Genomic DNA, 25,070 nt, shown 5'->3' on the forward strand with positions numbered 1-25,070 from the left:
CAATGCGATTTTAAATTGTATAAGCACCCTAATGGGGGCTTACAATGTTAAATGCACCCCCACTATGAACGTGAACCCGAAGCGTGGCGAGCGCGGCGGTACGCGTCCTACGACCTTTTCATACCCCCACTATCCACGTCGGCGTGGAGTTGATTTTATATAGTGTGGCGAGCACCGAGCCCGAAGCGTGTCGAGGGGACGCGTCATAAGCGTCCACTCACGGGGCTCGCTGCGCTTGCCACGCTTCAGGCCCGGTGGCTCGCTGCGCTCGCCACACTATATAAAATCAACTCCACGCCGACGTGGATAGTGGTGGTATGAAAAGGTCGGAGAACGCGTACTGCCGCCCCTCGCGGGCTAGCTGTGGGTGGTGTGGGGGTGCATTTAACATTGTAAGCCCCCATTAGGGTGCTTATACAATTAAACATCGTATAGGGGGCTTATACAATTTTGCAGTGCATCGGGTGTATGCCATGCGATGCGATTTATATGTTGTGCGACCAAATATCGTGGGCACCGTGCTAGTACACAAGTACCTAGGAATGTAATATTTCTCCTGACTATATACCGTATATGCCAAATCACCGATTCCAACCCGACAGTATCAGAAGTTCATGAAATTTGGTAGGGTGTCTATATAAAGTATGTCTGCAGTTAATTACAATATCTCTTTGGTATACATTTCATTTTGGGGTGCCTTTGGGAACAAGGAGGAATAATAAATTTCTGGTGACTCTCCTCCCTTCTGTATCCCAGCATTCCTCAGTTCCTTTTAGGTTCCCACTGGAGTGGGTACTGACTGGATGCAGACTGCAGCCCTTCTTTAGAGTAGCTAGGTATTTTTTATTCATATTCTCTTAGTTAGTCACAGGCTACAGTGTGAAGCTTCCAGAAGAAGTTTCTTTACATTGAAAGCGCAGCAGAGGCTGACAGAAGCGCGTCCTGTCAGCAATCTGTGTGCAGAGAGACGCTGCTGCCCTCTCTGCACAGCGCTTTGACCTCCATGAAAGGGGGTTTCCTGGGCCCTGGGGTGAGTCATGAACCGGCTACCTGCTTAGGGGGAATCTTGGGGGAAGGACCCCCCGCTATGGCGCTGCCATTTTAATGGGCTTATAGTCTGAAATCCTTTTGGGAGTTGATGCCTATTACAGGAGTCCAGTGCAGCTGGACGCTTCCAAGTGGTCCCAGACTGAGGGAAGATACTGGAAGTAAGGAAGCACTTGGTAGGAGCGGCTGATAGGGGGAGGGTGCCGAAAAAAAAGCTTCTCTTCCTGCACTCTGTTCTGGCGCCTTTTCTCGCCACACGGTGCAGAGCTGAAGGAGGATTTCACCTACAGAACTGAGTGGAAAGTTTCTCCTGGGCAGCGCCTTTCCTGGTGACCGCTGAGTCCATTGCAGCAGCGCAGACAGATAAGTACTGGGGTATATTATTCTGTGCAAGCGCCTGACATTGTGCACTGTGTGTTATCATGACAGAAAGGTGTAGTGCTGCTGCTCTGGGGGAGGGAGCGTCTGCCACGTTAATTCACTGCAGGTTTTGCGGAGTTAAATTAACCATTGAACAGATGGATCAGGGGGATTTGTACCCCACTTGTGAGTCTGTGCCCAGTGGGGCTCAAGCCCAGAGGTCTGAGCAGCCTGAACCTGCGTGGGCGGCAGCTTTGGGGAGATCTATGAATGCCTTAGTACAGGTTTTGAATAGCTTGTAAACAGCTTCAACCTGCCTTTGCTTTGGCAGAAAAGCTGAAGTGTGCGGCAGAGTATGTTTGTGAGGCTGGTGAAGAAGGCGCCAAGATAGTTTCAAGTGTCAGCCACTTCCGTGACCGTTAGAGCTCTCTGGCTTAAGGCTTGGGAAGCTGATAGTGAGTACAAGAAGTCTCTAGAGGCATTGGCTTTTAAGGGAGAACTTATTTTTGGGGCAGAACTAGATTCCCTTTTTATGCAAACCACATGGGAGAAAGAGCCCTTTCCTTCCCACCACATCTAAGCTTTCAGTGTCTAGGTTTGAGGCATCCTTTTGAGGGGGGTATGTCCAGTAGAGGACAAACAGGTAGAGGAAAGGTTCCCTCTGGCAAAGGAAGGGCGCACAGATCCCATTTTGGGGTCTTTGCAAAGAAACACCCTTGCAAAAGTGAGGATAAGTCCTCAGCATGATGGGACAGAGACTCCCTGTTCTGGGAACAGAGTGGGGGGTCGCCTCCTGCAGTTTCGGGATGTTTGGACTCTCTCCACCCCGGACCTTTGGGTTCTCTCCATCATTTCTCAGGGTTACAGGATCAATCTCAGGGGGGTCCCTCCGAAGAGATTTCTCCCAACACCCCTGCCACGAGAAGCTCGCTTGCGAAAAGCCCTCTTGTGGGCTGCAATATTGCTTCTAGAGAAGGGAGTGGTGATCCTTGAGGAAAGAGAGAAGGGATTTTATTCCATTATTTTCTTGGTCCCCAAACCTGACGGTTCCTTCAGACTCATTCTAAACCTTAAGTCTTTAAACCTACATCTGTGGGTGGATTACTTCAGGCTGGAATATCTTCGGTCAGTGCATTTTAGCATAGAACCTGGAGAATTTCTAGCATCACTGGACATCCAGGATGCTTATCTACACTTGCCTATATGCAGGGAACATCAATCTTTACTGCGTTTCGCAATAGGAGAAACTCATCTGCAGTTTCGGGCTGGCCACAGCGCCGAGAGTTTTCACAAAAGTGATGGCTGTCATGGCAGTGGCTCTCAGGTTAAAGGGGATTTTGATTATTCCATACTTGGACGACCTCTTGTTCAAGGTGGACTCGGCAGAAAAGTTGCAGGAACATCTGACGAATGCAACACAGTTTCTTAAAGACCACGGGTGGATGTTAAATCTTCCAAAGTCTCATTTAAGGCCTTCTCAATGGAACATTCTGTCCAGTTGGCCGGCAACCCGAAATCCATGAAACCGGAAACACTGTTACTGTCTCAGGAGACAAGGGACTCGTTGATCTGGTGGATGGATCTGGAGCATACAATCAGACAATGCCCCAACTGTGGCTTATCTCAACATCAAGGGGGTACTCGCAGCAGGATGGCCATGCAGGAAGTCTCTCGGATCTTTCAGTGGGCAGAAGTGAACATTCCAGCTCTGTCAGCGGTGTTCATTCCGGGGATCCGGAATCTGGAGGCGGACTTCCTCAGCAGGGCAGAACTGCTGGAAGGAGAATAGGAGTTGCATCAGGAAGTTTTTCAGGATGTAGTAAAGCTTTGGGGGCTCCCAGAGGTGGACTTGATGGCGTCCAGACAAAATTGCCTGGTTCCCAGGTTCTAGTCGTGGACCAGTGATCCCTTGTCGTGGGCAGTGCATGCAATGACAGTTCCATGGTGTTTCAGCCTTGCATATGTATTCCCTCCATTTCCCATGATTGCTCGGGTCCTCAAGAGAGTGAGGATGCATGAGGGTGCAAATCATCTTGATTGGCCCAGGAGGTCTTGGTATTCAGACATACTGAGGTTGTCGACAGAATCATGGCGTCTTCCTCTTTGTCCAGACCTACTCAAGCAAGGACCTTTTCTATACCAGGACCTGGTTCGTCTCAATTTGACGTCCTGGCTTTTGAAACCTCCTTATTGAGGAAGAAAGTTTTCTGAGATGTTAGTAAACCATACTCAGGGCTTGGAAGCCTGTGTCGGCAGCAAATTATCATCGGGTTTGGAAAATCTAGATCAGGTGGTGTAAACGTCAGAAGGTACACACCTCTAGGTTCAAGGTCACTAGACTTTTGGAGTTTCACTAGGAAGGTTTTTCAGCGGGGCTGAGCCTGCAGTCTTTAAAGGTACAGGTGTCCGCTTTGTCCATATTCTTTCAAAAAAGAGTGGCTCTGTTGCCAGAAGTACAGACCTTCTTATAGGGAGTTATGAGACTTAAACCTCCATATAGACAGGCGGTGGCACCTTGGGATCTGTCTCTGGTGTTGTCTGTTCTACAGAAACCTCCATTTGAGCCTTTAAGGTTGGCTGATCTTAAATATCTTTCTTGAAAACTTACATTCTGTTAGCTATAGCCTCAGCTAGGTGGGTTTCGGAATTGGGGGCCTTGTCTTGCAAGTCCCTGTTCCTGGTTTTTCATGATGACAGGGTTGTTCTTACAGCAGTGCCGAAGTTTCTACCTAAGGTAGTATCAAATTTCCATTTAAACCAGGAGGTGTTTTCTCCTCCAGAGGAGGTGAGAAATAGGGACAAACTGAAGAAATTGGCCATGGTTCACGCTCTGCGCATTTATGTGGACAGAGTAAAGGATTTTAGCAAAACTGATTTGCTACTGATACTATATGACATGCATAAGAGAGGGTGGCCTGCTTCTAAGCAGACCATTGCTTGATGGCTAAGGTCGGTGATTGCTGTTGCATACACTAAGCTAGGCATACTGATTCCCTCCAGGATCAATGCCCATACCACCAGGTCAGTTGCTTCCTCTTGGGCTGTGCATCACCTGTTCCTCTGTTCACACCTTTACCAAATTCTACAGGTTCCATGAGTTCGCGTCGGAGGACGCTTCATTTGGGCGAGCAGTGATGAGAACTGCAAGCCTGAGCGTACCCTCCCAAAGGACCGGCTCTTGAACGTCCCATGGTTAGATGTCACCAGGATGGACGACAGGGGATCTTTGTAAGAACTTACCATTCGGATCCCTTTCTCTGAGTCCATCCTGGCGACACAGCAATCCCTCCTTTACGCTCAGTAAGTTTATACTGGTTCATGTATTGACATGTTATTTGGTTATATTTGATTGTGCATATTAATATGTTCAGGCGGTGTGCTGAGTAATGTATCCTTTAGATAATGCTTTAGAAGTTGAACTGAGGACTGCTGGGATGCAGAAGGGAGGAGCCTGCCTCTCAAAGAAGTTAGCATAGGTACCTTGCTCCTGTGGACCCTCCTACATCCCATGATTAACTGTGTCACCAGGATGGACTCCGAAAGGGATTCGAACGGTAAGTTCTTACAAAAATCCCCTTATTAATTACAGCACTAGAATCATGTACGCACTAACTTTTCAGCTGGCAAGTTCAGACTTGTCTTGTACTGGTAATAAATAAATAGTGTCTCTCACTGTGTTCAGCTCAGTCTGGCTGCATTGAGATCTAGTGATAAATGGGACGAAGACTTTTTCTCCTGTTCTCAAAAGGCATCCCAAAATGAAAGCGATGAAATTTAATTGTATACAGGCTTGCCTACCCTCCTGCACTCAGCGGGAGGGTCCCAATTTTTGCAGGAGCCTCCTGCTGCCTCGCAAACACCCTCTGTTCTCCCCGTTTTTTTTATGGATCCCTCCATAGAAAGCCAGACTGCGCATGCACATGTCTGGGAATGGTGGGGGCGGGGCCCAAAGGGAATACATCACAGCTTGGCCAGCATGGGGTTGTGCGTAGCGGTGGCCGAGCTACTATGCATATGACCTATTATCGGCAAGAGCAGAGACTAACTGGCAGTCAGGGCTCTGCTCTGAGGCTGCCCCTGCCCACAACATTCTGATGAGGTCCGTGTATCAGGCCAGCCCTGCTCTTGCTCTTCCTGCTGCTATGCCTGCAGTGAGCTGCCTGTCCCACCACACGGCTGGGTCCCCACACCTCCCAAGAAGGTGCAACACAGACAGGTGATACAGTAGCTGTATATACTGGGGGCTGTATATAGTGTGTGTGTGTGTGGGGGGGGGCTGTGTGTAATGTAAAACAGTGGTGTGTGCACTCAGCTGGCTGTGTGTAATGTAATGGTGTGTCTAATATAATAGCAGTGTGTTTACTGGCTTTAATATGGGGGGGGGGGGGCTGTGTATAATGTAATATAATGGTGTGTGTGTAATATAGTGGTGTGTATGGGGGGTTGTGTGCAATGCACGGCTCGACAAACTCCGGGGGCCAGGTCGCTATGGTGGCCAGATTTGCCAGAAAGCAGATCACACCAGGCAGAGTGATGGCTTTCAAAACACAAGACGCAAGCCAATCAGAGCTCACAGTTTGGCAGCCAATCAGGATGGTCCACCACACTTCCCGGCTTTTGCGGTTGCCACGCATGGTAATGGTGATAAGTACACCCATAGGTGAAGTTAGACATGCCCTCTGAGTGGAGCATGACACGCCCTCTCAGTGGCACATTGCATTCTTCTACCACCTAAAATCTCCCTGAAAGTAGTGAAAAGTAGGCAAGTTTGTTTATGTGTATAACATATATTTTATGTACAAACAAATTGAAATGACACTTTTTTTTAAGATATCAAAGCTCGCAGCATGTGACCTTTGAAATGTGGAAGCCAATATTTAAACCTAAAACTGTGGTCCCTTAGCTTTAAAACAAGACCAGCATGAAAGGTCTACCACAATTTTTGTCATGTTTGCAAACCTGTTGCCTAAACATTGTGCTTTACTGAGGGCTAAAATTTTACATATGAGAGTAACTTTGTTATCTATCATCCTACCAAATTTAATGAAAATCTGAGACACAGGTTAAATTTTGTACCTCCATGGGATCTCTCCCTTGTACTTCCTTGACCTCCATTCGGCTCCCTTCGAAGCAATTGGCTTTCGTGAAAGACACTTTTCCTCTTAGCCATTTCCTTTGGTGCCTTGTCCCGCCAATCGCCCTTACTGGTGTTCCATCTTGACTATGCGTGATAGGCCTCTAGAGGAGGCCTCCTTGGATGTGGTGCAGGCTCTCCGCATCTGTTGACTGGACTAGGGGTATCTGCTGGCTGGCTTCTAAGCAGACCTTGGCCAGGTAACCCTGTTTGACAGTTCACGATGCTTACTCACTGGTGACCAGTCCTATCCCTGCAGGGGGTTATGGCTCATTGTATTAGTGCCATTTGGGCTTCTTGGGTAGTTTTCCAGGGGGCTTCTGCTGAACAGCTCTGTAAGGCGGCTTCCTGGTCTTAAGCCCAGACCTTTATCAGGTTTTATGCATTTGAGGCCTTAATTGGATAGCTTTAGGATGTCCCACTGTACACAATACCAGGAAGAACCTGTAAGGACACATTCCATACTTTTTTTCTGTAAACCCCCCAATCACTTTCTAAACCACAGAATAAGCTATTTAGTCATGTCTATAACTTATTGATAGCTCTGAACTGGAATCCAGTCCATGCCCACCCAGCTTTGACATATAAATTCAAATGGGGCTAAGTACCAACTTTATAGCTGTCCTTCTCCATGATGCAGTTTTGTTCCATATCACTTGAGACCTAGTACCTTGCTTTTCACAGATGTCTGTGTGGACTAGAGTGAAGCTGGTTTTCTCTGGCTATGTAGTGTGCACAGTGCCTTCCCCTCTCCCTTCTCCTAGTCCCCCTTTTCTCCTAATTTTTCATTAATCCTACCATTTTTTTCTTTAGAAATAATTCAGAATTTTTAGGTAACCCATAAATGTAATATTTGAACAATAACTGAGCTGCACAATTGAAGGTGTGTACACACAAGTCGATTTGCTTTAAATTAGATTTGGATTTGATATAATTTTTACAGTGTATATATTTGATTTACTGGATTATATTCAATCTGGTCTTGCCTGCACAGTCTATTTTTCTGTTCGATTTAGACAAAACGGGAGCACGCATCTCATCGAATGCGGATAGAACATGTCTAAAAAAAAAAACATTCAATTTATTTTTTAATTTTTTTACTTTTCCTTTCAATTTTGCTTTTAGAAGCAACATTGAATCGAAAACATGTCAAGATCGAAGTGTGTGTACACCCCATTAGTTTGTTTTTGGATGTTGTTTTATTGGCATGAGTTTTACATTTTATATAGTTGCCCTATTTTATTTGTATTCTATAAACTATTTTGATTTAAAAACCAAATGATTTGTATGTTTGAAAAGCCTTGTGTCATAGCACAGAAAATGTATCCTGAAGATGGGTATCTTTTAATATGATGTAATTGTATAATGCACAGTATCTTGTGCGTTTCGCATGAAGGATAAACAGGTACTTAAAAATAAATATTGCATTAAAGTCTTCTGTTCATTGGTTTACAACCATAGAAATAAATTGTCTTTCTTATTTCTAAGGTGAGACCTTACCTCCAATTAGGGAAAACGCTGGAGAGGAATCTGTTGCAAATCTGGACAAGCTACGCTTTGCCAATGGCAGTACAAGAACCTCCGAGCTGAGAAGCAACATGCAGAAGGTAACACGCATTCTTAATACTCATCTATCACTTCTGAAAATATAGCTAAATGTAGTAGGACATAGAAACTTAAGAGGGTATTCAATCCATGCTGATTTTTTTAAAAAACGGCACTTTAATTGAATAGGTAAATATGACTAAAAATAGTGACTGAAAAATTGGCACACTTGGAAAAAACGGATGGGCAATGTGTCTCTTTGCGACTATTTTCCGCCAATGCAGATTACACTTTTTAACAAAGTCGTACCTGCATCGGTGACAAAAAAATTGAAAATGGTCACATGGATTTTTCGGCTAGCACTGAATACCCCCATAGAATTTTACAGCAGATGAGAACCACATTACCCATCTAGTCTGCCCATATACACGCATATACTTACAGAGTAGGGATCTTTTGTCAGGAGACGATTTATTAGTATATTTTTGGATTGCGTGAGGAAACCGGTGGAAAATCACAGGGAGAATATAGAAACTCCACAGTGTTGGGGTATGCTGGGAATCTACCCAATGACTTCAGTTACTGAGACAGTAATGCTAACATTACACCATCTGTACTGCTCGACAGTTAGTTCTGAGGCACGTTCAGATCAAGCATTAAACTACAAGGTACTATATTTCTTCACACATATATTTGAGTGAATATACTTGTGCATAGACATACATTACCACTTCAAGGCAAAAGATACAAACAATACCCCAAGTTCTGCTTTTTTACATTGATTCACTACACTTTTGTCTGGCTTTAGGCTATGCAGAGTCATGCAGCTGTTTTTAGAACGGGATCTGTACTGCAGGAAGGATGTGAAAAATTGAGTGCAATCAACTCTTCCATGGATGACCTGAAAACCTTTGACAGAGGTAGTGTTTAATATATGATCTGCGGTTTACTCCTTTCCGATACTGGTTTTCAAGGATAACCTAGACTTGTCTTGTGTAATATACTTGACAGCTGCAACTTTCTTTTACTCTTCAATTTCAATGCATTTGTTCTGTCCCTAACATGGTTTTAACTGTAATGTTAGGTCGAGTATGCATACTGTAACTTCCTGAAAAACTGAAACCACTTCCCCAAAAATGAATTAAAGGAATTTAAATTGATCCAGACAAATGTGTGAAAGGTTTTAGCATGGCTAAATAACAAACTGTTGTTGAACTTAATATCCCAGCATGCCCTGCTGCAGTTTTGAGTGCCAAAGTTTCCTCATCCCAGGACTATACAGTATATACCATGACTGCTGGGACCCAGAAGAAGCTGGAGCTGCTGCAGCCACTGGGACCAGCTAAGTAACCTGTGGACTTCCAGGGACATTATGTCGATGATCATGTCGATTCAGCATCCCTGATAAATGTCATCCTAACTCAACCACTTAATAAAAACCTTCTCTCCATATAAATAATGGCTACAGAACTCAATATGTGAAATATTTGTTATAAAGGTGCAATAAGGAGTTAAAATCATAAACGTAGACAATATGTAACAGGAATAATGTGCTAAAAAAGATTAAGAATAAATGTGAGAAGTATTTAAAAATTCAGAGCCTGTTTTCTGCCGCACAGTGTAGGTTTAGTACTGGTAACTCTAATGAAATTCTTGCTGCATTGCAATTTAATTATTTTTCTCAGCCTTCTTTGGCATTGAGCCCAGATTAGTCTCATAGAAGTGTATAGAAAAGTAAATGGCAAGTATTCCGTGTCCCCTCGCGGGGCTCACCACGCTTCGGGCTCAGTGGCTCGCTGCGCTCACCACACTATATAAAGTCAACTCCACAACGACATGGATAGTGGGGGTACAAAAAAGTTGGGAAGACGCTTTCTGTTTATCTTCTCTTTTGAAGTGTATGAAAGGAGACCTTTTGTATCTCCGCAATGTAATTTAAAATGAGATATAGGGTAATATAGGTTATTTTGGTACTTGTGTATTATCAGGGCGCCCAATTAGCATACATACGCTAGCGTAGGGAAATCACATTACATGTCCCGTTTTAGTGCCATGCAATTTTCCTATGTAATTTATTCAATGCTATCTTGCCGCAGGCAGATCGCATCACATGTAATCGCATCGCATGCAATTTTATAGGGTGCAATGCCATTTACTTTTCTATACACTTCTATGAGATGCAATGACATTTAGGCACCCCCCCCACACACACACACACACTATCCACGCCACCCCAAAGCGTGGCGAGCGGCTGCGGAATGCATCCTCCCGACCTTTTCATACCCCCACTATCCACGTCGGCGTGGAGTTGATTTTATATAGTGTGGCGAGCCACCGAGCGGACGTGGATTACGTTACAAGTATTCCGCGTTGCCTCACGTGGCTCGCCACGCTTCGGGCGCAGTGGCTTGCTGCACTCATCACACTATATAAAGTCAACTCCACACCGACATGGATATTGGGGGTACGAAAAGGTCGGGAGGGCGCTTTCTGTCGCCCCATGTGGGGCATGCTGCGCACGCCATGCTTCAGGGTGGCGTGGATAGTGGGGGGGGGGTGCCTAAATGTCATTGCATCTCATAGAAGTGTAAAGAAAAGTAAATGGCATCGCGCACCCTATAAAATCACATGCGATTTTGCGTGTGGTGTGATCCGCCCGCGGCAAGAGAGCAGTGAATAAATGACATAGGAAAATCGCATCGCACGGCACTAAAAGACATGCGATGCGATTTTCTTGCGCATAATCGCCCACTAAGCAAATTGCTTAGTGGGCACCCTGCTAATACACAAGTACCGTTATTTTTGTTATTAATTCCTTTAATAGATTAACCTTTCATTTTATTTATAACATGCGTTTTTATGGTGTACGTGTATCCACCACAAAAAAATGTTTACGTGTCCATTTCACATTGGTTGTGGTTGTTGGTTTTGTCTCAGTGTGTGTATATTCAATCACCCTTACATGAGAGTAGGTATTAATATTCAACCACTATATTCCTATATACAGTGGGGATCGAAAGTTTCGACACCTCAGGCAAAAATTAATTTTAATGAGCAGAAGCCAAGGAAAGTTAGAAAAACCTCCAAAATGCATCAAATTACAGATTAGACATTCTTATAACATGTCAAAAAAAGTTTGATTTTATTTCCGTCATTTACACTTTCAAAATAACAGAAAACAAAAAATGGTGTCTGCAAAAGTTTAAGCACCCTGCAGAGTTAATATCTTGTACTGCCCCCTTTGGCAAGTATAACAGCTTGTACATGCTTTTTGTAGCCAGCCAAGAGTCTTTCAATTCTTGTTTGAGGTATCTTAGTTCTTTGAGATTCCTGGGCTGTCTGTGACGCACTGCTCTTTTAAGGTCTATCCATATATTTTCAATTGTGTTAGGTCAGGCGATTGTGATGGCCATGGCAAAACCTTCAGTTTACGCCTCTTGATGTAATCCACCGTGGATTTTTAGGTGTTTAGGATCATTATCCATTTGTAGAAGCCAGCCTCTCTCTAACTTTAGTCTTTTCACAGATGGCATCAAGTTAGCGCCCAAAATTAGCTGGAATCTTATTTAATTCATATTTCCTTCTACTCGTGAAATGTTCACTGGCTGCAATACAACCCCAAAGCATGATTGATCCACCCCCATGCTTAACAGTTGGACAGAGGTTCTTTTCATTAAATTCTGTGCCCTTCCTTCTCCAAACGTACCTTTGCTCATTCCGGCCAAAAAGTTCTATTTTAACCTCATCGGTCCACAGAACTTGATTCCAAAATGCATCAGGCTTGTCTATATGTTCATTTGCACACTTCTATCGCTGATTTTTGTGGTGAGGACGTAGAAAAGCTCTGATGACTCTTCCATGAAGACCATATTTGTACAAGTATCTCTTTATAGTGGAATAGTGTACCACAACTTCAGTGTCTGCCAGATCTTCCTGGAGGGATCGTGCACTCAAGTGGATTTTGACTTGCTTTTCTAACAATCCTGCAAGCTGTTCTGTCTGATATTTTTCTTGGTCTTCCAGATCTTGCTTTAACTTCCACTTTTCCTGATGACTGCCATTTCTTAATTACATTCCAAACAGAGGATATGGGCATCTGCTAACGCTTTGCTATTTTCTTCTAGCCTTCCCCTGCTTTGTTAGTGTCAACTATGCTCAGTTAGCATTCTACACAACTGCTTAGAGGAACCCATGGTGCTGATTGTTGGGGCAAGGTCAGATGAGTCTGGGCTTTTAAAACCTTTGAGATTGACATCACCTGGTCTTTCCAGACAATGACTGAGAACAATCCATGACACTGCCAGTTCTCAGATGTCCAAAGGGGGCGGTGCATGCTATAAACTCTGCAGGGTGTTGAGTTTTAGGAATCATATATCTCTCTTATCCCAATAATAATTATTGAGAGTGAAATATTATATAAAATATATTTATTATATCTTGTATTGATATAACATATATATTTGACATCTGCAATTATATTTTAATATACTTTACAATACAATATGCAGAGTACTAATCAATCTAATTCCCAAAATATAAGAGTTCTAGACTTGTAATTTTAGCTCAGAAAGTCTGATATTTATTTACAGGCAAAACAAACCATTACAGAATACATTAACACAGTAATTTATGTATATGCTATTATATGTATATATTTATATACGCCTCCTTGCTTATATTACCTAAAACAACATTAAAACAATTGACAGTCCTAGACTGCTATGATACTGACATAAATTATACCTATACCCATAACCGAACATTCATAGCTACCATGTTTACTGTCAGACTCTCACTCCAGCCCATTCCTTGGTTCCTCTCGCTTCTGATGTCTTCTCTGATCTGAACTCACTACTAACTATCCATACCTCCCTTATATTACAAACTTCCCCATTGGGTTTGCCTGTTCTCATGGGATAATGTTGGTTCCCAAGACTTAAGGTGTCATAAACTCTAGTCTTCCTTTGAAGTACCCCAGTTTAAATGGTTGTATCCTGTCCCACAGTATAACAAGACAATAGCTAGTTTGTATTTGCTAAACATATATAGTCTGTGCTAATTATATACAAGTTTGACTGGGGGTGAATCAACACATCTCCATCTGCTAACCAGCATGCCTTAGACATTTTGTCTCCTAAATGAATTCCGTTGCATTTGATATGTTACAAAGTGGTCATTCATATTATTTAGCAAAACAAGCCAAACCACAATGTCCAAACATCAAACTCTGATATCCTAATTATTAAGCTATTCCTGTTTTTATATACACATACATAATATATACTATGGTTAAAATCACATTACATTAATAATGGTATAAAACAATATCTATATGCCTATATGGTAACAGTCCCCCGCTTGTGACCATGAGAAATTATTTTGATTGGTCACACAGTAAATTACCATAATTGTTTCATATATATTTCCAAACATTTCTTTTTCAAACTATCCTAAACATAAATTAACCATTGGTATGAAATATCCTTCATTTAATTAACCTATTTTACCCTATAATAACTAAATTTGACCAGGGACAGAGGTTATTTATATTCAGTATTCATGAGGAAAATATTTTCATTGCTACAGACAGTTATATGCCACGCCACAGCTTGCCTTGTCGATTTTGTTTGGTCGATGAGTGAGGACACTTTCCTTGTACTGTTGCTCACAGTGATTTCCTGGCTGAGGGCTGTCACCTGTGTGGGTTGCAGTTCTTGGAGACACTTTACATTTGCAGTATGGTGGACGTAGAAGTAGAATTCTTCATAGACGCTGTTGACTTGCTTGCAATGTTGATTTACGTGTATAAAGGGAATGTGTGGCCCTTGGAGTGCTGTGGTCTTGATAAATTTCTTCACCACAGTTTTGAAAAATACAGGGCCTTTGATAAGCCTCATTAATGCAGTCCTTAGCGAGTTTGCTTTGTGCGTCCTTTACGATTATCGCTGTGATCGTGACAAGTGTCCTTGTGCGTCCTTTAAGATTATCGCGCTACAATCATGATAAGTGTCCATGTCTCTCTTTAACCCCAACCTCGTTGTGTTGAACAAAACAGTTTGTGACATTGAATACAGCAGTTGAAACTTTAACCAATTATTTTTGCTGTACTTGTTGATAAGAACATTTATCTTCAGGCATTGGCAGGTAAATGTCTGGGGTAGATTCTAAAGGATCCACTCCATTTATACTAAATTTCCTCACTGAATAATAATTTACCATTCAGTCTCTGATCTCTTACATACCTTCCTATATACTTATGTTATCTTAAACTAAAATAACCATACACCAGCTAAATCCTATAACTAACAATAATGTTTTGATTTGACATATCTATGACAACATCCCACCAATACAATAAATGACTATGGTTTTGCTTCAAACAAATATTAGATATCTGTTAAGAATGGGTTTGACTATATCTGATTCCTTCCAGTGTTGTGTAATATGCAGCCATGTGCATATACAATAACTACAATATTCTATCTATGCTATTATTCATTCTCTTAGACTTGGTTAAGTCTGTATTAAGAGAATGGTCCATCTCAACAACTAACAAAACGTTTCTCTTTTACAATTTGATGTAAGGCATATCATTCTTTGTCTGATATTTAAATTAGTTTGAAGCTTTTTAAGAAGGAAGCGTATATATAATCAGCATATACTCAAAAGAAGAAGAAGAAAAAAAAACATACAATATTTACAAGGTATATACAGTTACATAAAACAAATGAAGATCATATGCGTGGGTTGATTGGCGATTAAAATGTATGTACAAAAGGATTCTGCATACTTGGTGGTGAGAATGATGCACACTGTAAATGGAATGTGCATGTGTCACAGTGTCCTGACAAACAAACAAACAAACAATATTTGCTGTAGTGAGGGGGTTAATGAACTTCTCCTGAAGAAGAGAAAAGGGGATTTTGTCCATGTGTCCAGAAAACAAATAATAGTTGCTGTAGTTAAACCTTTTCCTTCTCTGAAGGACTGAAGAAAGAAAAAGCAACTAATAAAAACAAAAGTCCTTTGATTTTTGTCCATGTGACAGTTTTTGGATACTCCTTAGGCCACAGATACTGACTGTGAAGGAGACTGGCTCTTTGCATAATTGCAGCAATAAAAGGGTTAATAGAACTTTGCTCTTTGGTGTGAATTGGAGCTTTATTTGGGGTTTTGCTTCCATTAGTATTGAAGCTGCTTGTGCAGAACTTGTAACCTAAAATTGAAACAAAAAGAAATACAATTACTATTATTGCTATTTACAAACTGGTGTGACAATGCTGCTATATCTTTTGTGCTATCTACTGGTCCAACATTGCTGGCCATGTTTTCTGGTTTGTACCATTTCTCTCCTCTATGTAATAGGAGGTGTTACTGACAACATTAACTTTGCTGCTGATGTGATGAGGTTACATTTAATCTGGATCTTGTATCCATTTAAACATGTGGCAGTTTCTTACACCACCCAAGGACTAGATTTAATCTAAAAAGTAAAAGAACGATACTCCCTGTTGTCATTGCCAGGATGCATCTTTTCTCGATTTGCTTTTGGTGGTCCTGAGAGTTTCTTCAGTCTGGAAACTTGGAGCTTCTGAAAAATATACTTATGGGGCGAAAAACTTGTTAGGCTGTGCCAAATATGCTTGGTATGACTCGGAGCTTCATGTTTGACCAAACCTAAAATAAAATGGTTAGGACTCCAGGACATATAAACATTTTCATCCTGGTGATGCTTTTTAGCATTCCTGTACTTCTGTGTGGTGTTCACAGATTGCCACTCTGCATGTGGTCTCTCTGAGAGATTGTGGACATCACTAGATGTCGCTGGGTGCAGTGTGGGGGAGGCAAAGGTATTGTTACTTTGGGAATTAACATGCACTCCTAAATTCATGCTATTGCTCAGCTCAAACATATTTGTGGCTGAATACATTTGCTCTTTTAACTCTGTGACAACTTTACCTACGATTGGTGTGTGTGTATACAAGGCTGTTGTCTGTTCCCCTTTCCCTGAGGGCAACACAAGTTTCTTTGTCACAATGGGGGCTGTGAGAGTGGATTCTGCAGAATCACTCTCCTTCTCAATGTACTGATCTCCCCCCTTAATCAAAACAGTGCAGGGGATATCTTTCATTGCTCCTGCCTTATTTGCAGTAATGTGCGCTTTGAGTATAGGTACATCATGCACAGTATTACATTCTCTCTCTATTACAGAGACCTGATTAGCATCTGTGACCATTTCAGACTTTGTAGTCTGTTTGTGAATGAGCCCCTCTGTGGTCTCATCCCTGCTCCTAACACCTTTGCTGGGTGCTTCTGTGATCCCTTCATGAGAGATCTGGGCAGTTTGTTCACAATCTGCCAGAAAATTTACTTTTGTCTCAGAATTCTTCTGAGTGCACTTCTTAACCTTTAGGGATTTTAAGGAATGCACCTTTGCATTCATTTTCAGGCATGCCCTCTTGAGGCATGAACCTGATTTCTCTTTAGCTCCTAAAGTAGCAGTTTTGGGCATTTTCCTGAATGCTACTGCAACTTTATGTGAATTCAGCATTGCACACGTTTTGCAATGCTATATTTATATTTTGTACACAAGATATCCTCCCAATGAGAGTGTCCGGATTCTCAAAGTTAACTCTAATATCTGGTACTAATTATCATTTATTTGGAAATGCTCATTTCCATTCTATTTTATTCTAGGCCTTACAATTATCATGTGCCTATTTAGTAACATACCCCACTGTGATCTTGCAATGTGTCAGCAGGCTAACCAGCCCTTGTGCTGAGCCTAGTAAATATAGTATTAGTTAAAAATATTGCTGAATGATGCCATATATCAATATCTAAGCGTGCACTCCCAGATAATGGTAACAATGGAATATCAGTTCTGTTCTACCAATACATTATTCTAGGTCTACAAACAATGCAAGATAAAAATACACAATAGTATTACGTTTTCCTAGATACATCCTCACTGTGATTCTGTAGGTTAGGTAGCCAGCTTCACGCATCTGCTACTCCTTATAAATATTATAATCATACAATCAGATACCAAAATGTACAAGTCCCGTCCGTGGTCGCCATTGTTGAGTTTTAGGAATCATATATCTCTCTTATCCCAATAATAATTATTGAGAGTGAATTATTATATAAAATATATTTATTATATCTTGTATTGATATAACATATATATTTGACATCTGCAATTATATTTTAATATACTTTACAATACAATATGCAGAGTACTAATCAATCTAATTCCCAAAATATAAGAGTTCTAGACTTGTAATTTTAGCTCAGAAAGTCTGATATTTATTTACAGGCAAAACAAACCATTACAGAATACATTAACACAGTAATTTATGTATATGCTATTATATATATATTTATATACGCCTCCTTGCTTATATTACCTAAAACAACATTAAAACAATTGACAGTCCTAGACTGCTATGATACTGACATAAATTATACCTATACCCATAACCGAACATTCATAGCTACCATGTTTACTGTCAGACTCTCACTCCAGCCCATTCCTTGGTTCCTCTCGCTTCTGATGTCTTCTCTGATCTGAACTCAGTACTAACTATCCATACCTCCCTTATATTACAAACTTCCCCATTGGGTTTGCCTGTTCTCATGGGATAATGTTGGTTCCCAAGACTTAAGGTGTCATAAACTCTAGTCTTCCTTTGAAGTACCCCAGTTTAAATGGTTGTATCCTGTCCCACAGTATAACAAGACAATAGCTAGTTTGTATTTGCTAAACATATATAGTCTGTGCTAATTATATACAAGTTTGACTGGGGGTGAATCAACACATCTCCATCTGCTAACCAGCATGCCTTAGACATTTTGTCTCCTAAATGAATTCCGTTGCATTTGATATGTTACAAAGTGGTCATTCATATTATTTAGCAAAACAAGCCAAACCACAATGTCCAAACATCAAACTCTGATATCCTAATTATTAAGCTATTCCTGTTTTTATATACACATACATAATATATACTATGGTTAAAATCACATTACATTAATAATGGTATAAAACAATATCTATATGCCTATATGGTAACAAGGGTGCCCAAAGTTTTGCAGACGCCATTTTTTGTTTTCTGTTATTTTGAAAGTGTAAATGATGGAAATAAAATCAAACTTTTTTGACATGTTATAAGAATGTCTAATTAAAATAAATTTCTGCCTGGGGTGCCCAAAACTTTTGCTCCACACTGTATGTATAAATGGCCTGGTTTTATATGAGCTAGTAGCAATGTTTATTTCACCTCTATATGTGCAAAGTCCACGTTATTTTGTATGCCCTAATAGCCATGTATAGTGGCTGCTATGCATTACATACATCGGTTCCTGCCTGGACCGGCAGTTAACTTTATAAGGCCTGATATCACATGGGTTAATAGTTATATCTTGTAGCCTCATTAATATCTATCAATACCGTTATTACTAACCAATGGACAATAAAATAGCTACACTGTTTCCGTAACGTTATGCTCATTTGACTCGTTACCCTTAGCAACCACATTTGTTACCAGCTTTATCTATAGCCGTTGGTCAGTCTCTGTGTATGAACAAGACGCAATTGCGTCTATTTCTATACAAATGTAGTTGTATTCCTCGAACACTTATTAATAATACTTTACATTTATACCTTACCATACTATAAATTGACAATGCTTTCTAAGCGTTTCCGACGCTGTACATCTATCAAAGAATTAATACACAAAGACCATAGGTTTGTACGAATCCAGCCCCGTGAAAAGTATATTTTAGTCCTTAATGGACAATGGTTCACAAAAGGTAACAGACACTTAAAGGAAACAGTTTTCCACAATACGGTTTAGGGTATACAAAGTTTACTTTACAGAGAGATATTAAACAAACGCAGGTATAGCTATCACAATGCAACAGGCACACATATATGAATATCAATTACAGATGCAGAGATAAGTTCGCACGCCCTCCCCCAGGATCCCAGGCATGTGTTCTGTCTAGATCACATGTGTGTTTTCAGCCTTTGTGTAACTTATTTTATAGGCCAGGGGCTGGGGGAGCAATCTTGATGTTTTATTGGTTACAGTCAGGAAATCCAGGTGTCTTCTCATTGGTCTCTTCGTAAGTGGGCTATAGATGTCCATTTATGGGCATGACTGGTCACAAGTGGTGATCAGGTCTAACCAGTTATTTTATGACTCTGTCTCTGTTCGTAGTTAAATCTTTATTTATCAGTTTATTAGATTTCTCTGGATCTGTGCATTCCTTGGTATTAATACGGATCCAGCAAGGTTGCATCTGTGACTGTGATTCTAACAACATCAATCAATAGTATGGGGACTGTAATATTCTAATATTTATAAAAAATAAACAATATGGATGCTTTAGGGATATCACAATGATTTGTATGTAATGCATCACATCAATTTCTGATTCTTTCATTAGGCATTAAATGATGTTACATGCTGAAAGCGATGCATTAGCTACATAGAGGTGCAAATTCAACTTCCACTTATCTGCCCAGTTTAAATAGGTCACCCATTTTGTTTCTCACCCTTCTACATATACAGGTTGAGTATCCCGTATCCGAATATCCCTTATTCGAATTATTCCGAAAACCATACATTCCAGAAAAACTCACTGGGGACATTTGTAACAGCATTACTGAGGACATGATATGTAACTGGCACTATATATGTACAAGAACATGATTGCTTGGCATTCAAATTCAATATCTGAGATAGTACACAAACTTTATAAAATAAAATATAAAATATATTTGTGTGCATTTCATGTGTTTGATGTGTTTATACAACATAAATGCAAGATACTTCAAAATACATTATTGAAATATTAAAATATTCTGAAATACGGAATAATCCGTTATCCAAAATTCTCCTGGTCCCGAGCATTTTGGATACGGGATACTCAACCTGTATATGCAGCCGGGTTTAGGTGGATTTTTAATACAGTATTATGGATTAGAATATTGGTATATTTATGTGGCTAAAGTATAATGTCCTGTGTCCCAACAATATCATATCAGACTCAGCTGAAAGTCATTGCGCAGGTTGTATACGTATAGCTACACCACTGCTTAATGCATTTATTCTGTGTGGTTTTTATATCATTGAGCACAACGTTTCAATATTCAGGTGTGCATTCAGATAAGAGCTTTAAGCACTTTGCAAAGAATAAACAGGGCCTTCCTACCCTTTTTAACTGTGTAAATACCCAGTTTGTTGTATCACTGTTTCCAATTGTAAAGCGCAATGGAATTTGCTAAGCTATATAAGAAACTGTTGATAGATAAATAAGACTCACTGAATGTAGTGAGAAGTACATGTTTTTGTTTTTTAGGAATTGTTTGGAACTCTGATCTGGTGGAGACACTTGAATTACAAAACCTAATGCTGTGTGCCCTCCAGACTATTTATTCAGCTGAAGCTCGCAAAGAAAGTCGAGGTGCTCATGCACGAGAAGACTACAAGGTATTAATAAAATCAATGCAAAATTTAGAACCCTAACAATTGGCTAAGTAATCCATATTTATAAAATACATTATTTACTAAATCACACCATTTTATGGGTTTTAAATGGAAATTTGAATTGGATATTTTTTATGGTTGTTTATATAGCCATACATATTTGTACTGGTGTTCCTAGCATAGTTACAGGTTTCTGCTTGCATTACCGGGAGAAGCCTGGAGCATGTGACTGGGTGGAGCTGGGTTATCAAATCATTAGACACTGCCTCATGTGAAAAGGTATGCGGCCATTGGGTCAACCACTGAAGGTCGACATGTTGACCTTTTGACTGTCGACCTAGCCCATGCCAACCTAATACTTGTGTTGACTTAATGACATGTTGAACTTCCCATGTGTCGACCTTGGCTCTTGTTGACCTTCAGTGGTCGACCCAATGCATGCCAACTTTTGTGCTGTCGACCTTATGACCCATACCCATGTGAAAAATATTCTGTGATTTGCGCACACTTGAATAGGGGTTGGGGATAAATTGTCACAATTACCAAAGAATCATGTCACCCAATCCCTTTCAAAAGACCCCAAATTTAACTTCATTTAACTACATTCTGCCCACTTCACTAGGAATCGTATGAGATGTGGTGGGAATGACCAAACCAAAAAATTGTAGAGAACATCTGACATACTGTACAACTTGTGCTTATTTAGTGAAATCTCAAAGGGGATGTCATCCAGATGTGACTCAAAATCTTTGTATAATACTTTTATTATTACTTATAATATGGCATTTGGAGAACCAAAAGATAGTCAGTGCACCCTTTGTACCTAACATAAATATGGGATGTTTGTTGTTCTACATTCCGTTGATTGACGATGATCCTGGTTTGTCTGCTCACTTGTTATGACTTACTTTTCCGCTCCTACCCACCAGAAAGCTCATTTTTATTACTTGGTTTCACTTTCTATCCCCTAACTCCCCCATTTTACATGTCATTGTGTTATAATTTTCCTATCTTTTTTTTTTTAAATAACTTCTTATTGAGACCTTGCATTTACAATAAATCACAGATGCATTATGTTGTATTCCATGAAACAAGGTACAAATAAACTTAAGGCATATTGAATTTCACTTGGTCGATACGTCTTTGTCTAACCATCACATAAAGCATATGTATGTCACAGAAGGGGTGAGGCAAACACAACCCTACTTCAATTTTCCTATCTTTTGACTTTTGATGATCAGTTCTATTGACACCCCCCACCCCTACCACACTTAGCATATCTTCGAGCGCCATAAATTAAATAAGGTAATATTCTGTATGATGTACAGTAGCTAAACTATAGCAATTAAAGTGTGTATATACAATTTTAGAGTGCTTGTTAATCTATTGAGGAGTGGTGATAATAGCAAAGATAAGACCACTTAAGTGGGTGTCAGGGCTGTATCAGAGAAGAGAGACAAAGCAGGAGAGGTTTTCTTTTAATACTTTTAAAATCCAGTAATTTGTAAAAAGTGTTAAGGGGCCCTCACATGTAGTGATGCTGGAATGCTCAGCAAGATCACTCGTGACACAGTGATGTGACAGCGCTGTGTGCTGAGGGATCCGCCATGGCCAGTGTTCTTTGCCCTCACACAGAGTGATGTAGGGGCATTATCTGAGCGATGTAGTTAAATTAAGTAACATCGCTCATAAAATGGCCTGTCATCGTTTCATGTATAGGCCCCTTTACTTCTGCAAGAAGACCACGTAATGATAAATCCTATTCCCATTTTTCTTTTTACTTAATGCTTCAAAACTGTATATTTTCAGTAATGGCTAAAATGGTTAAGTCTGGTCTTTGATCAGGAAAAGTTAGTTACTCCAGTGTTGTATGGCAGGGTTTACTAGGGCTTGTTGTTCAAAAAATGTAATTTTAAATAACACCACAAGGTATCATTCAGAGCGCAGGTAGAGAAACCGGATCATGGGGTGAAGGTTTGTGATTTTGAAATCTAGGGATGATTTTAATTGCTACTGTATACTTCACATTATTGATAGGCTACTAGATTAAAGATCAGCTTCAAAATTAAGAACAGATGAAATAAGCCTGTAAAACCTCTTGCAGGCATATATATGTAATGTAAAATTTGTGCTCAATACATTTGGCTTTTTTGCTTTGTAGGTCAGAATTGATGAATATGATTATTCTAAGCCACTGCAAGGACAGCAGAAGAAGCCCTTTGAAGAGCATTGGCGGAAGCACACATTATCATTTGTTGATAAGAAGGGCAAGGTAATATCACATGTTAAAATAACTACAGAAAAGCAGGACAATCTGCAAGTTCTTTTCTTTTCGTATATTTACCGATGTTTTCTAGCTACAATAATTTCATTTTTTACCTGAACCCGCTTTAATAGTGTATTTAGATTAAGGGCCAGATTTAAGGTACCTATACACTTGTCCGATTTGAACAGATTTTGCCCAATCCAGACAGATTGGGCAGAGAAATCTCCCCAAATCAGATGTGTATGACATCCCCTCCGATCCGCTGTCCCGTGCGCATCTGGTCGGAGTGGGGAGTTCGGACAGGCTGCACATTAAATCTATTGGCTCAAACTCATCAGTGATACATTGCGGGTGCTTTTTAGCACCTGCGATGTGTCAGTCCGATCCGTAGGTGTGTGCCAGTGGTGAAGCACCGCTGGCACACACCTACAGTATGTGCAACAGCGGGGTCCAGGCAGCGACAGCTGGGAGCTTCGAGCAGTATTTGCCGGGCGGCGGGGCAGAAATCGCTGCTGAATTTGAAAACCTACTTTGAAAAGATTGGCTGGAAGCTTATTGGCTGAGAGAGAATTCAACCAATCAGCGTTCGGACAGTCTTTTCAAATGTTTTCAAATTCAGTAGCGCTTCCCTATGCGGCGCCTGGCAAATACCGCTACAAACTCCCAGCCTCCGCTACCCACTCCCTGGTTTATTGCATGTAAAAAATCATAAGCGAGCCTCCTGGGGAGCTGCCGGGGAACTCGAGGGTAAACTGGTCCAACTTGTCCTTAGGACAAGTTGGACTAATGTATGGGGGCCTTAGTTAGCCACAATTATTAACCATGCACTATTACATCAATACATCAATTACAACCCACAATAAGCTTGTTCCTTGAGGGAGGCTCGAGCAGAAACCCTTCCTGCAGGTGCCGGGTGTGTTAACTTAGCGGCTCCGGGTACTTCTCCCTGATTCTTTGAGTTAAATAAAGTTGGTGCAAAATTAACTGCGTAAGAAGAATAAAGGGTTGTAATTGAATAGTCTCAGACTTAAAAGCCAGAGGCTTCCTCCCCTTTCCCCCATGTGGCAAATTACAACTGAAAACTGTCTAAAAAGAGAGATTTTGCACTATTACAAACATCTAAGTGGATGACATTATTTAACAGCCATATATTCCTAGATCCTAGAATCTGCTCCATGTAATGTAAAAATTAAGTCTAATTTAAGGTTTATTATTAACTTTTCTGTTTTCTTGTTGTAGGTTACTTTGGAATACAGACCTGTCATTGATACAACTTTGGATGAAGAAGATTGTGTAACAGTCCCTCCTGCTATCCGTTCTTATTAATTGTTTAATAATTGCTCACCATTAATGAACTCTGACCTGCATAATTATTGTTTCCTGGTGGTACATTTGCACATTATTCTGCTGCTTGGCAACCTACATTTCCATTCACAACAATACAATGTAAACAATCCGTTTCCATTAAATTTCCTTTAGCTTTAGAAATTATGATTTTTGTTATTATTTACCATTATTTATATAGTGCACGCATATTCCGCAGTGCTTTGCAGAGAACTTTTGAACATTCACATCAGTCCCTGCCCCAGTGAAGCTTACAGTCTGTATTCCCTACCACATGTACATGCGCACACATTCATTCTAGGGTTAAATTTGTTGGAAGCCATTTGGCCTACCAGTATATTTTTGGATTGTGGGAGGAAACCGGAATGCTCCGGGAGAATATACAAACTCCGCACAGTTAGGGCCATGGTTGGAATCCAACCCATACCTTCAGCGCTGTGAGGCAGTAATGCTAACTATTACACGTCCATGCTGCCCTATCATCTCTAAGGCATCCCAAAACTTTGCAGAGCCGAATTATTATCATGTGGGTTTAGTATAGCATATAGTGAGTATATAGAGTTTGAGTGCTTGACAAGTTGGAGGTTAGGGAAGAGGCTTTTCAGGTGGGATTTGCAGTTCCATATTATGGAATAGCAGAGGAAAGGCCTTGAAAGTGAAAGGGTTTATCACAAAGAATCAAACTATAGTTTAACGTGCAGAAAGATCTGTGATTTTTCAGATGTGTGCATAGATTTCCCTTGAAATCTTTTGTCCGTCCTGTCGAAGAGCACATTATTACAAATTATTTTTCTCTTTCAATGGTCCTGGTGACACAGCTCACAATGGGATGTAGGAAGGTCCGATGGAGCCGGGCACCTATGCTAAAAGCTTTGAG

General features: G+C 40.7%; 1 protein-coding gene across 2 annotated transcripts in view; it reads left to right on the forward strand.

The window, feature by feature from the left end:
• SDHA (succinate dehydrogenase complex flavoprotein subunit A) overlaps positions 1-24,340 on the forward strand; it is a 215,279-nt gene extending 190,939 nt beyond the window's left edge. For both annotated transcript variants that reach the window (XM_083188330.1, XM_083188328.1), the window contains exons 11-15: positions 8,030-8,148; positions 8,895-9,006; positions 20,456-20,586; positions 22,745-22,855; positions 24,089-24,340. In XM_083188330.1, coding sequence (XP_083044456.1) covers positions 8,030-8,148; positions 8,895-9,006; positions 20,456-20,586; positions 22,745-22,855; positions 24,089-24,175 — 560 coding nt within the window. In that variant the 3' untranslated portion in view covers positions 24,176-24,340. The remainder of the gene's footprint in view (positions 1-8,029; positions 8,149-8,894; positions 9,007-20,455; positions 20,587-22,744; positions 22,856-24,088) is intronic.
• Positions 24,341-25,070: the final 730 nt, after the last annotated feature.

Source organism: Crinia signifera, chromosome 5, assembly GCF_055691185.1.
Source record: "Crinia signifera chromosome 5, ASM5569118v1, whole genome shotgun sequence".
Taxonomy (NCBI): domain Eukaryota; kingdom Metazoa; phylum Chordata; class Amphibia; order Anura; family Myobatrachidae; genus Crinia; species Crinia signifera.